Genomic DNA, 14,449 nt, shown 5'->3' with positions numbered 1-14,449 from the left:
CAGCAAGGCAGTTGTTAAGTGAGTTTTGCCCCATTTTACGACCTTTTCTTGCCACCGTTGTTAAGTGAGTCCCTGCAGTTGTTAAGTTAGTAGTTTGGTTGTTAAGGGAATCTGGCTTCCCCATTGACTTTGGTGGTGAGGAGATCATATGATCCTGGGACACTGCAACCGTCACAAATATGAGCCATGAATTTTCATCATGTGACCATGGGGATGCTGCAATGGTCATACGTGTGAAAAAGGATCGTACGTCACTTTTTTCAGTGCCGTTGTAACTTTGAAAGGTCACTGAACAAAATGTTGTAAATCGAGGATTACCTGTACTGAATCTGGGGACACCTTCAAGACCAACCAACTTGGGATATTTACAAACTTTATGTTTATGCTGAGAAGGAACTGAAATTGATTCTGCTTTTCCAAATAATTGTCAGATGGAAATTGCTATGTTTCCCCAAGACCTGAAAAACTGCATGATAGTTTTTCCAACCCCCAAATGATGGCAACTGGATGAATTACAAGCTGGCTGAATGAATTTTATCCCCTCCTTCAATGAAAAATCCTTATGTAATCATATATAGATTCATTGTCTCTAAATAGACTGAAAACCTAAAACAATACAAGTATGTTTTCGAACTGTCTTGATATCATTTAGATACTGTTACTTTCTATGTAGAAAAAGGAAGGAAGGAAGGAAGGAAGGAAGGAAGGAAGGAAGGAAGGAAGGAAGGAAGGAAGGAAGGATGGTTTTTGTGAGGGAGGGAGGAAGGAAAGAAGGAGGGAGGGAGGGAGAGGGAGGGTGGGAGGAGGGAAGGAAGGAAGATTTTTATGAGGGAGGGAGGGAAGAAGAGAGGGAGGAAAGAAGGAGGGAGGGAGGAAGAAGGAGGAAAGAAGGAGGGAGTGAGAGAGTGGGAGGAAGGAAGGAAGGAAGGAACAAAGGAAGATTTTTATGAGGGAGGGAGAGAGGGAAGGAGGGAGGGAGGGAGGAAAGAAGGAAGGAAGGTTTTTATGAGGGAGGGAGGAAGGAAAGAGGGAGGAAGGGAGGGAGGAAGGAAGGTTTTTGTGAGGGAGGGAAGAAGGAAAGAAGGAAGGAAGGAAGGAGAGAGAGGGAGGGAGGAATGGAGGGAGTTTTTTATGAGGGAGGGAGGGTGGAAGGGAAGGAAGGAAGGAAGGAAGGAAGATTTTTATGAGGGAGGGAAGGAAGGAGGGAGGAAGGAAGGAAGGAAGGTTTTTGTGAGGGAGGAAGGAAAGAAGGAGGGAGGGAGGAAGGAAGGAAGGAAGGTTTTTGTGAGGGAGGGAGGAAAAAAGGAGGGAGGGAGGGAGAAAGGAAGGAAGGAAGGTTTTTGTGAGGGAGGGAGGAAGGAAAGAAGGAGGAAAGGAGAGGGAGGGTGGGAGGAGGGAAGGAAGGAAGGAAGAAAGATTTTTATGAGGGAGGGAGGGAAGAAGAGAGGGAGGAAAGAAGGAGGGAGGGCGGAAGGAAAGAAGGAAGGAGGGAGGGAGGAAGGTAGGTTTTTGTGAGGGAGGGAGGAAAGAAGGAGGGAGGGAGGGAGAAAGGAAGGAAGGAAGATTTTTATGAGGGAGGGAGGGAGGAAGGAAGGAAGGAAGGAAGGAAGGAAGGAAGGAAGGAAGGAAGATTTTTGTGAGGGAGGGAGGAAGGGAGGAAGGTCTTCAAAGGCAGCCCCATGTAGAGCAAATTGCAGTAGACCAACTAAGAAGTCACATGGTCGATTACTTGCTTCTATATTCTTTCTGCCCTGTCCGTGCCCTCCGCTTGATTTCATACAGTCAAATGTTGAAATTATCCATTAAAAATTATTCACTCATCATAGATGATCCTTGTTCCTTCCAGATTTTCAGATAGTATAGAACTGCCAAGCGTGCATTAGACAGACAGCCTTCTATTTAATTGGTTCTTTTTATTAAATAAAAGATGCTCCTTACTTTTTCCTTCCTGCAGCTTCATATATTGCCATCCCCTCCCCCCCCCAAATCTTCTTTTGATTTAGAATCTGGATTTCAATTTCCCTAGTTCTGGCTACAGAGAGTCTTCAACTTATGGCCACAATTGAGCCCAAATTTCCGGTGCTAAGCAAGACAATTGTTAATTGAGTTATGCCCCATTTTATGTCCTTTCTTGCCACAATTGTTAAGTGAATTATTGCAGTTGTTAAATTACTAACAGGGTTGTTAAGTGAATCCGGCTTCCCCAGTGACTTTGCTTGTCAGAAGGTCGCAAAACGGGATCACTTGACCCCGGGTCAATGAAACCGTCATAAATATGAGTCAGTTGCCAAGCATCCAAATTTTGATCACAAGACCACGTGGATGCTGCAACGGTCAAAAGTGTGAAAAATGGTCACAAGTTCACTTTTTTCAGTGATGCAACTTCAGATGGTCACTAAACAAATGGTTGTAAGTCAAGGACTACCTGTATTCAAGGATCTTTACAAATATGAAAGAGAGGTTGTAAAATGGGGCAAGTCACACTTAGCAACTGTCTCACTTGGCAACAGAAAAGTTGGGCTCAATTGTGGTTGTACGTGGAGCACTAGCTGATATTGACAAGAATGATGCTCAGTTTGATTGCACAGATCTGGGGGGGGGATGCCCAAGGGTGGGATTCAGCCGGTTCAGACCGGTTCGAGCAAACCGGATGCTAATTTTACATTTGACTTGCCGAACCGGTTGTTGCAAGGATTGGCTGACCCCGCCCACCCTGCCCCTCCCCTCCCAGAGGTCTCCACGCGGCCCATTTTGGATGCCAGGTCAGTGCAGCGCCCACGTGGAGGCTCTGGGAAGGCAAAAAAAAGGCCTCCTGGATGTTCCAGAAGTCCGGAAATGAGCACATTTCTGGCCTCTGGAGCCCGGGGGAGGCCGTTTTCACTCTCCCAGAGGCTCAAGGAAAGCCTCCGGAGCCTGGGGAGGGCGAAAAACCGACCTCTCGGACGTTCCAGAAGTCTGGAAACAGGCCCATTTCCAGCCTCCGGAGGGCCTCCAGAGCCCGGGGAAGCCCGTTTTTGCCCTCCCGGAGGCTTGAGGAAAGCCTCCGGAGCTTGGGGTGGGCAAAAATGTCCCCTCCCCGCCATGGTGTAAGAGGCCGAATAGGCCATGCCCACCACCGCCATGCCCACACAGCAACTGGGCAGAGAACCAGTTGCTAACATTTTTGAATCCCATCCCTGGAAAAGCCTATTGTTCATTTAAAAAAAAAATATTGCTAAACGACTTCAGCAAATGCAGGAAAGAGGACAGTTTGGCTGGGGGAGTCAAGAAGGAAAATTTCACTACTTTCCATTTGTTCTTCTTCAGCTCATGTGTTAAAATTCGACACTTTCGTTCACGAACAATCGCGGAAACCTGTCCCCATCTGGGAGGAGGAACCGAAGGCTGGAGAGCCTGGACCAACTGGTCTCACCGGTTTCCCTGGAGTGAAAGGTGAAAGAGGAGAAATTGGGATGCCCGGACTTCCAGGAAGAGATGGATATCCAGGAGAAAGAGGTAGAACAACAGAGCTGCTGTGGTGGGGGAAAAGAGGAAGGATTGAACAGAAGAGAACGGAAGGGACCTTGGAGGTCTTCTAGTCCAGTCCCCTGCTCAAACAGGAGACCCTATGTTAGTGATGGTAACCTTTTTGCAGTCGTGTGCCAAAAGCGGGGGTAGTGGGGGGGGATTATGCACGCGCGTGTGCCCACACCCATAATTCAATGCGCCCCATCCTCCCATGCATGAGCGTGTGACCCCCCCCACTCCCCCCACTCCGCTTTTGGCACGCGATGGCACAGTAGGCCCATTTTTTTGCCCTCCCCAGTGTCCAGAGCCTTTCTAGGAGCCTGGGGAGGGCAAAAACAGCCTTCCACACTCCCCTGGAGGCCCTCCAGAAGCCCAGAAACAGCCCATTTCACAACTTCCAGAGGGCCAGGAAGGCCCGAAAATCAGGTGGCCAGCGCACACATGCGTGCTGGACTTAGGTAGGGCATCGCTCACGTGCCCACAGATATGGCTCCATGTGCCACCTGTGGCATCTGTGCCATAGGTTCACCATCACGGCCCTATGGCATTTCAGACAAATGGTTGTCCAATCTCTTCTTATTAGCCTCCAGTGATGGAGCATCAATAACAGTGGTGAGTTGCCCCTGGTTCGCACCGGTTCTATAGAACCGGTAGTAAAACCAGTGGAAGGCTCTGCCCACTGACCCCGAAGTCATGAAAATGCTTCTGTGCATGTGCGCACGCATGGCCCCATTGCAAACTGGTAGTAAAGGTAAGTAGAACCCACCCGTGATCCATGACTTCTGAAGACAAGCTGTCCCACTGGTTAATTGTTCTCACTGTCAGGAAATTCCTCCTTTGTTCTAGGTTGCTTCTCTCCTTGACTAGTTTCCATCTGTTGCTTCTTGCCTTGCCTTCAGCTCAGTGGTGGGTTGCTACCAGTTCACACCGGATCGGGCGAACCTGTAGCGGCGGCGGTGGGAGGCTCTGCCCATCCGGCCGGATGATTCTGCACATGCACAGAAGCTTCTGTGTGTGCACAAAAGCGTCATGTGAGCGCGCGCCCACGAGCAAACCAGTAGCAAAGAGTTTTGAAACCTGCCCCTGCTTTGGAGAATAGGTCGACCCCCTCTTCTTTGTGGCAGCCCCTCAGATATTGGAATGCTGCTATCATGTCTCCCCTACTCCTTCTTTTCATTAAACTTTTACGGTAGATGGAGTGTCACACTGTAAACTCCACCCCTTTTGTACCTGCATCCCAGAGAGATATGAAGGAGACAAGCCTTTGCATGGAGATTTTCCCTCTACCATCTTGGTTCCTGTCTGTTGGGAGCAGGCAAATGCATACCTATTGGTTTTATTTTCGGATTATAGTTCATTCCTGCATCTTCAGAAGTGTGTGTGTGTGGGGGGGGCTACGCAGCACCGCCTATTTTGGTGGTCTCTCTCCCATTTTCTTGTTGTTGTACAGACACTGTCATGTCCAATTTTTCGTGACCCCCCCATGGACCACAGGTGCTAGGCCCCTCCGTCCTCCACTGTCTCCTGGAATCTCCCAAATTCATGTTCTTCTCCAGTGGTGGGCTTCAAAAATTTTACCAAGGAATTCACTGCCTGGTTGCTGGGTGGGCGTGGCCATGGTGGGTGTGGCCTAGTCAGCCTCTTGCACCGGGGGGTGCATTTTTGCCCTCCCCAGGCTCCAGAGGCTTTCCTTGAGCTTCCGGTGGGAGGCAAAAATGGCCTCCCCAGGGTCCAGAGGCCCTCTGGAGGCTGGAAACTGGCCCGTTTCCGGCCTTTCCGATCTTCCAGTAGGCCCATTTTTCACCCTCTCTGAGCCTCTGTGCACCCTCCCTGAGCCTCCCTGCACCCAAAATGGGGATGGGGTGGGCGGGGCCAGCCAGGAGTGAGATTTGGGGGTTCTCCGAACTGCATAGAATCTTAGCTAGAGGTTCTCCTGTGTGAACCCCTGTGAACCCCTAGCAGCCCATCTCTGGTCTTCTCCAATGAGTCCTCCTCTCTTCTCATTTGGTGGCCAAAATATTCGAGCTGGTCCCATCTTGACTCAGATCTAAAAATTTTGAGAAGACACAACTCTTTATTGCAAATAGGAGGTCATCGTTTGAATCTCTTCGCATTAATTCAATAATTAAGTCTCCATTTGAGGATCAATCTATGCCCCTCTCTCTTATTTTGGGTACCTAAGAATAACCACTGGGTTATTCTTAGATCCCAAGAAGGTGATTTTAGCAAGAAAAAGTCTCCGACAACAAGAACAGACATTTAAGCTCCCTTGCTGATTTTTTTTTTTTACTTCGGCTTGCAAGCCAGAGTAAAAGTTGCTGATTTAATTGGCCGGCAAAGAAAGTAGATCATACACCAACCTAAATCTGTCACTCAGCCTTTTCTTTCTTTCTTTCTTTCTTTCTTTCTTTTTCATGATCTGCCCTTGCATCTTAGGAGCAATTCAAGTTGCTTACAGAGGCCACTGATTATATAGATCCGAATATCCAATCTAGGCAACTCTAAGACTTCTAGACTTCAGTTCCCAGAATTCCCCAGCCAACTATGCCATGCATGCTGGGGAATTCTGGGAGATAAAGTCCGCAAGTCTTAAAGTTAAGGTTCCTGAGGTTGGAAATCCCTGATATATTGCAGATATTACTCCTAGTTGATCTTTCAGAGTGAATTAAACAAAGTTTTTTTTCCCCCACTGGTTGCTTATGGTTCCTTTGGATCTGTCCAAAAAAATTAGGATGGGGATCACAATGCATGTAAACAAAATAAAAAAAGATTGCACAGTTGCTCTTCAATTTAGTCTGAGGCAGAAGTGGGATTCACTTACCTTCCCTACCAGTTTGCAAATGTCAGTGCTCGAGCATTAGGTCTGGGCGGGTGGGCGGAGCCTCCCGCAGTCGCCACTACCAGTTCGCCCAAACTGGACAAAACCGAATGAATCCCACCTCTGGTCTGAGGTCTCTCTTTTAATTTCATTTAGAAGTAGAAGTCAACATTATTCTACACAGGAATAGATTTGCTGTAAAGCCAGAAAGGTGTCTTTAGACATAATAGTGAGCTGAAGGGAGCAGAATGTGTCCAGTTAAATTAAGAATCTGACACACTTGGCTAGCTTCAAATGAAGAGCATCATCACTGGAGGTTTTTGAGAAGAAAGTGGACAGCCATTTGTCTGAAATGGTAGAGGGCCGTGATGGCGAACCTATGACATGCGTGCCAGAGGTGGCATGCAGCTCCCTCTCGGTGGGCACATAAGGCATTGCCCCAGCTCAGCTATCAGCACTTCAGCCTGCATTTACTCTAGTGCTGACATAAGAAGGAGAAGAGGGGGGCAGCTGGCAAGAGGACGCTTGACTTCTCACCTACTTATTTTCCCTGAAGATAATATCCCCTAGGAGATGAGATGGGAGGGGGGACATTCCTGGGAGCTGAAATAGTAGATATGGGGAGAGTGATTTGGAAGAAGGCCAATGAGACGCAGAGAATTGGGGAACGGAAAGGGAAGGTTTGGGGTCAGGAAGTCAGTGTTGGCTAGGCCACAATCGGGGACAGATTGTCATGCTTAATAAAATGAAAGGTTTCGTCAAAGACTATTCGTTTGGAAATGCAATTTATTTTATTTGAGATGACATCGAAACCTGACATCAGCTCTGCCATGCATGTGCGCATACCTCCCGCCGGCCAGCTGGTCTTCAGGTCTCTGCTGCGCATGCATGGGGGGGTGAGGCCACGCACACATGCATGGTGGCCATGTGTGAATGCATGGGGACCGTGCGTAAGCAGGGGGCGTGGCACATGTGCAGGGGGCAGGGCATATGCAGGGGGGGCGTGCATAAGTGGTGGGCACATACGGTGGGCGTGCACACATGCATGGGGCTGGAGGCGCATTGCATTTTGGGGATTCGCGCTTACACGTGTGACCGGGCGCTCAGTCCGGAAAAGGTTAGCCATCACTGGTATAGGGTCTCTTATTTGAGCAGGGGGTTGGACTAGAAGACCTCCAGGGTCCCTTCCAACCCTATTATTTTATTTATTTATTTAATTATTAGTTCAATTTATATGCTGCCCTCCTCCGAAGGGCTTACAATGCACTTATAGCAATAGTCTTCATTCTTTTTGTATATACCTGCTTAGTAGGGCTTTTGGCCCCCCATAAGCGGTGTTTCTACAAAGTCAGCTTATTGCCCCCACAATCCGGGTCCTCATTTTACCTACCTCGGAAGGATGGAAGGCTGAGTCAACCTTGAGCCTGGTGAGATTTGAACTCGCACTAATTGCAGGCAGCTGGCAGCTAAGTGCTACATAACACATTCTATGTTCTAAATGGCTCTTCTCCTCTATCAGGTGTCCCAGGGCCCAAGGGAGAAAAAGGCTCTTTTGGACAAAGGGTGGAAGGTTCTGAAGGACCAAGTGGTCAAGCAGGTATGGTCAGTCATCATTGGTGTGAAGAGAAAAAAAATCCGGATCTCTACTCAGACATCATCATATCACATCAAAGTTGGACTAAAAAAAGTGTTCTTTGTTATTCCAGAGTGCAGGACATAAAATAATGGATTTAAATTCCTAGTACATAAGAGGCCTGGAAGCCATCTTTTGCATCGGGCCTTCAGGCCTGCCACATTTACTACTGTGGGAAACTGGGAGGGGGGATTGTATGGAGCCGGGGTGATATGTAGTCATAACAACATTCCTTTCTCAGAGAGTCAAGGACATCTTGCCCTGCACCTGGAGGGCTAGAACTGGGAGGCATCTCCAGTCGGCACGATGTTTCGATTGGACCATGTGATGGACATGTGGGTGCTGGGGCAGGGACTTGAACTTTCTTTTGGGTGGGGAAAACCTGGAAACTTTCAGATTCGGATTTTCCCAGATGTGCCAATATGACATCTCTAGTAAAATAGAACTTTGAGGAACTTCAAACCTCAGAGTTTTCTTTTGCTGGGGGTGTTACTTGAAACTCTGACACAGTCCTAATTTTGGGTTCAGTGCAGTGGTGGATTCCTCCCAGTTTGGTCCAGTTCGGCCGAACCGGTAGCGGTGACGATATGACGTCACTGAACCGGTTCTCCCCCCCTGCCCTCCCACCCCCCCACCCACGTTATTCTTACCTTTTATTTGGACCCACCCCCAATCTATTGCTGCTTCCTGAGTCCCAGCTGATGACTAGAGGGAAAAAAACTGTTTAAACTCTTGCAGCGGGGCTTCAAAGGGCCGTCCTACAGCTGATCAGTGTTAAAAACAAACAAATTAGTCGGATCGTAAGTGCGAGGACTGGTCGTAAGTGCGAGGACCTTCCAGAAATGACTCTGACCAGCTAGCCACGCCCACCTAGTCACATGACCTCCAAGCCACACCCACAAAATAAGCCACGCCCACAGAACCGGTAGTAAAACAATTTAGAACCCACCGCTGGTTCAGTGCAACTGCAGTACCAATCATGCAGAGGGATGATGGGTTCCGCCTCCTCCCTAAATGTGTATATGTTCAATCTAGAGGTCATGGGGGGAGGGGCGTAGAACAACTCGCCACAGTCAACTTACTGCAGCCAACTCACCACAGTCACCTCACTGTGGGATAAAAGTTACATAACATTGAAGAAATGGTGGAATAGAATCATTAAAGAAAGGATGCAAAAAGAGAGAGAATGAAATGGGAATGAAACAAAAATTAAAATAATTTTTAAATTATTTTAAATAAATCGTTAAATTGTCCTGTAGCGAGTTGGCCATGGTAAGCTGGCCACGATGAGTTGGCCATGCTGAATTGGCAACAGTGAGTTGGCCAAGCATGTTGGCCAGGGAGAGTTATCCCATTTCTGTATCAGGAAGGGGTGCAGTGGTGAAATCTAAAATTTGTTACTACTGGTTCTGTGGGCGTGGCTTAGTGAGTGGAGGGCAATGTGACTTGGTGGGCATGGCTAATTTTTTTTTCTTTTAAAACCATTTTTTCTACAACCTCTTCCGCGAAGAGGTTGTAAAAAATGCTTTCAAAAGGCTCTGAAGATCCCAGCTGAGTTGCCTGATCGTCAGAAGCATTTAAAAGGAAAAAAGTCTCTGCCAATCAGGCAACTCAGTTTGGATCGTCAGAGGCATTTAAAAGAAAAAAAGGGTTTTTTTCTTTTAAAAGCCTTTGATGATCCCAGCTGAGCCGCGCCATCATCAGAGGCTTTTTTTTTTACTTTTAAAAGCATTTTTTCAGCCAAAGAGGTTGTAGAAAAAATGCTTTTAAAAGTAAAAAAAAAGCCTCTGATGATTGTGCGGCTCAGCTGGGCATGGGGGGGGGAGCAGGGATTTTTGCTACCGGTTCTCCGAACCACCCGCCTCCATCGCTACCAGATCGGGCAATCCGGTCCGAACCGGGAGCATTTCACCCCTGGAGGGGTGCCTTAATGGCTAATGTCTCATCCAGGTATCCAACCTTGGCAACTCGAAGACTTGTGGACTTCAACTCCCAGAATTCCTATGCTGGCTGGGGAATTCTGGGAGTTGAAGTCCACAGGTATCTCGCCAAGAAATCCGCATGGATGCATCATTTGTATTGTCCGCTTAGTTTTCAATTTCCCTCTCAGATTTCCTGGTGATGTCGCATTCAAGTACTAAGCATGTCCCATCTGCTCATTGTATTTTGGAGAATGGACGAGGCCAGCTACTCTAGACGTTGCCACCTTAACTGAGTCATATAAGATTAGGACTCGGCCATTCTTTTCCAGCCATGTCTCCTAATTCTGTGGGTTTAAGCCAAGGCTTATCATTAGCCTGGACTGATAGAATATTCGTTCTATTTTTTTTTCTCTCACCTAGGCCCTCCAGGAGAAATGGTGGTTGGCCAACCAGGCTCCAAAGGACCTCCAGGTAGTCTTGGTCCATCTGGATTTCCTGGGGCTCATGGCCAGACTGGAGATCCTGGTCCTGCAGGTAGATGTCTTCCTACCGGATGCCACAGAGATAGCACAAGAGGTAGGTGTCAGGCGCAAAGAATCGGTACCATTCATAAGCTTGAGCGTATGTGAGTCAAGAGGGACACTCAGTGGCTAAGATGCTGAGCTTGTCGATCAAAAGGTCGGCAGTTCAGCGGTTCGAATCCCCAGTGCCGCATAATGGGGTGAACTCCCAGTTACTTGTGCCAGCTTCTGCCAATCTAGCAGTTTGAAAGCAGGTAAAAAAATGGACGTAGAAAAATAGGGATCACCTTGGAGGTCTTCTAGTCCAATCTCCTGCCCAGGGAGCAAACCCTACACCACTTCAGACAAATGGTTACCAAACCTCTTCTTAAAAATTTCCAGTGTTGGAGCATCCACAACTTCTGGAGGCAAGTTGTTCCACTGATTAATTGTTCTAACTGTCAGAAAATTTCTCCTTAGTTCTAGGTTGCTTCTCTCCTTGATTAGTTTCCACCCATTGCTTCTTGTCCTGCCCTTGGGTGCTTTGGAGAATAGCTTGAATAGGGTTGGACTAGAAGATCTTCAATGTGTCAGGTTTCGATGTCATCTCAAATAAATTGCACTCCCAAACAATTAATCTTTGCTGAAATATTCCATTTATTGAGTACAACAGATCTGGCCCCGACTTTGTCGTAGCCGATACTAACCCTCTGACCCCCAAACCCTTCCCTTTCCGTTCCCCAATTCTCATCTTCTCATTGGCCATCTTCCAAGTCAGTCTCCACAGTTTCTGACTTCACCCCACAGGAATGTCCCCCCCCCCCCCGTCCCATCTCCTAGGGGATATTATCTACAGAGAAAATAAGTAGGTGAAAAGTCAAGCCTGGTCTTTTTATGGCAGCATCAGAATGTCCCTTCCAGGTTTATTCTGATTCTCTTCTGTCACTCCCGATAGAGTAATCAGAGGGTGTTATGAAGCAGGTACATAAAACCCATCTCTATTAGTACACATGGCGGCATCACAATTCACTTCTGAAAGTGTTTTTATTGGAGCTACACACTTCATTACATGTAGAACTTGGGGAAGGAGCGATTTATCTCTGTTTTTCCCATTTGTTCTGTAGTTGAAATAACATTACCTCATTTCCTGTTTCCAGATGCAGGGCTGATTCCATGACCAGAGGGACTCTACTGTGGATCAATTTTATGTTTTCGATACATTTTTTTATAGTTAACCACAACACCCAAAGTTTCATTTTCTCTTTTGTAAATTGCCCTATTTTGTCTGCTAGGATATGCATCACTGCATCTTGTGATTTATTGCCAATTAGTAATTTGTTGGTTATACATTCTACTCAGAGGTGGGTTTCAGCAGGTTCTGACCAGTTCTGGAGAACCGGTAGCAGAAATTTTGAGTAGTTTGGAGAACCAGTAACTACCACCTCTGACTGGCCCTGCCCCTATCTATTCTCTGCCTCCTGAATCCCAGCTGATCGGGAGGAAATGGGGATTTTGCAGTAACCTTCCCCTGGAGTGGGGTGGGAATGGAGATTTTACAGTATCCTTCCCCTGCCACGCCCACCAAGCCACACCCACAGATCTAGTAATAAAAAAATTTGAATCCCACCACTGATTCACTGGATAGTTAAAGCTATATTTTCAGTACAGTGGGGTCCTTGGTATTCTCTTAAGATTGACTGTTCTTGCAGACGTTTCATTACCCAGCTAGGCAACTTCATCAGTGCTAGAAGAGAGTGAGGTTTGCTCTCTGTTTATATACAAGTGGCTTGCCCTGTCAGTGTTGGTGGGAGCATTCTTGGCAGTTCCTTGGTCAGGCTCTTGATCATTTACTGCTCGATTGTTGGTCTAGTATTGATCTTGGTGTGAATCTCTGCTTATTATCTGGGTATTATTGCTGGTAAGGAGCTGGTTTTTTCCCCCTTTAGGAAATAAAAAATCAAAACATCTTCCTTGACAACAACCAACCCCTTGATAAACAGAGATTAACATCAATTTTAAATTTCAGACAAAGAATCAAACAGTAAACCACAGCCTAATCAAGGAATCACCAAGAGCACTGCCATCAACAATGACAGGGCAAGGCAATAGGCTATAGACGGCAACAAATCCCACTCCCTTCTAGCACTGATGATGTTACCTAGCTGGGTCGCGAAATGTCTGCAACCGAACAACCAAGCTCAGAGAGCACCAAGGACCCCAAAGTTCAATCCTGAGCTATAAATATTCTCTTCTATTAATAAAACTTGTAGCATTGCAGGGGACCATATGATGCAACCCATAAAAAAACCTTGAAAGAGCTATAAGGCTAGATCAGATCAAGGGGTCCAGCCTTTCTAAGCAGCTTTTTATCATGGTGGTCAATTTATAAAAAAGCATCCAGAATGTAATTACTCTCTCTTCCACATTTCCTCCTTAGCAGCTGCTTAGACTACTTGTGGTTCAGAAGGTAGCAAATAACCATGTTAACCACCAATAACTCTTCTATGGATGCATTCTCTTTATATCATTTGGGTTGCATTCACCCCGTTATGTTGTGGAAACAACAGCCCTGAATCTCCATGCCTTTAGCAGGTGCACACGTTAAAATCCAGATTTATTCACCAAAGCACCTGAGGGCAGAATAAGAAGCAATGGATGGAAATTTATCAAGAAGAGAACCAACCTAGAACTAAGGAGAAATTTCCTGGCAGAGAGAACAATCAATGGAAGGACTTTGGATTTTGGAGATTCTCAGTTATCAGGTCATGGTTGTCCCAAAGGTCCTTTTTCAAGAAGCAACTGGACTTTCTTTTTTTTTTTTATTTTATTGATAGAAAATATACAAACAAACATAAATACATTAAGACAACATACAAAACAAACCAACATCAATTCAGTCCCCTGACTGACTCTTACAGTTTCTATATCGGTGGGTTATCAAGTTCTCTTATCTTTCTCTATTCATATCTATCTATATGTTCACATATTTAAATGATTGTATATAGGACATTTTGTTCCCTCTTTGTTTAATTCTATACATTCCTATTGAATATTCAAAAATTGTTTTTATGTTCCTATTTTTCCCTCCAGCCAGCTGTACCAACTTTGCCACACTAAATAGTAATCAGTATTGTCCTTCTCTTGTAGTTCTTTTGTGAGCTTATCCGTTTCTGCACACTCAGTGATTTTGTCGATTAGTTTATCTTTTGTTGGTAACTGCTCAGATTTCCAATTTTGGGCAAATAGTATACACGCTGCTGTGAGGATATGGATAATCAGATATTTTATTTCTTTGGTGTATTGTGCTGTGATCATTCCCAATAGGAAAATTTCTGGCTTCATTTCCAGTTTTCTTCAGCTCTGACTGGATGGTAGGGAATCCAGTGGTCGGGAATCCAGTCAGAGCTGAAGAAGCTTCTTGGATGAGAAGCGAAATGTCTTCAAAGAAAAAGAAGAAAGACCAGTTGCTTCTCGAAAAAGGACCTTTGGGACAGTGGAAGGACTTGCCTTCAGAACAGAGGTGGGTTGCAGCAGGTTCTGACCAGTTCTGGAGAACCGGTAGTGGAAATTTTGAGCAGTTCGGAGAACCGGTAGTAAAAATTTTGACTGGCCCCGCCCCCATCTATTCTCTGCTTCCCAAGTCCCAGCTGATCAGGAGGAAATGGGGATTTTGCAGTATCCTTCCTTTGGATGAGGGAGGGAATGGATATTTTACAGTATCCTTCTCCTGCCATGCCCACCAAGCCACACCCACCAAGCCATGCCACGCCCACCAAGCCACATCCACAGAACCGGTAGTAAAATTTTTGAAACCCCACCACTGCTTCAGAAGTTGTAAATGCTCCAACACTGGAGGTTTTTAAGAAGAGGATGGACAACCCTTTGTCTGAAATGGTACAGGGTTTCCTGCTTGAGCAGGGGGTTGGACTAGAAGACCTCCAAGGTCCCTTCCAACTCTGTTGTTCTATTCTCAAATCAGCAGGAGTTTTGGCTGCAATCCAATCTGCAATGCACTTTAGGATCAGGATCACATCTAGTCCTGGGGCTAATTTCATGCAGCCTTTGGCCT

General features: G+C 46.4%; 1 protein-coding gene across 1 annotated transcript in view; it reads left to right on the top strand.

Moving 5' to 3' along the window:
- The window catches only part of COL20A1 (collagen type XX alpha 1 chain), a 195,751-nt gene extending 182,243 nt beyond the window's left edge, over nt 1-13,508 (top strand). Inside the window, exons 35-38 of the mRNA XM_087889017.1 lie at nt 3,307-3,495; nt 7,845-7,922; nt 10,301-10,456; nt 11,538-13,508. Coding sequence (XP_087745143.1) covers nt 3,307-3,495; nt 7,845-7,922; nt 10,301-10,456; nt 11,538-11,557 — 443 coding nt within the window. The 3' untranslated portion in view covers nt 11,558-13,508. The remainder of the gene's footprint in view (nt 1-3,306; nt 3,496-7,844; nt 7,923-10,300; nt 10,457-11,537) is intronic.
- The last annotated feature ends 941 nt before the right edge of the window (nt 13,509-14,449 follow it).

Source organism: Pantherophis guttatus, chromosome 3 (genome assembly GCF_059756535.1).
Source record: "Pantherophis guttatus breed Tessera chromosome 3, ASM5975653v1, whole genome shotgun sequence".
Classification (NCBI taxonomy): domain Eukaryota; kingdom Metazoa; phylum Chordata; class Lepidosauria; order Squamata; family Colubridae; genus Pantherophis; species Pantherophis guttatus.
Note: the sequence above shows the minus strand (reverse complement) of the source record. Positions and strands in the feature narration are given on the sequence as shown.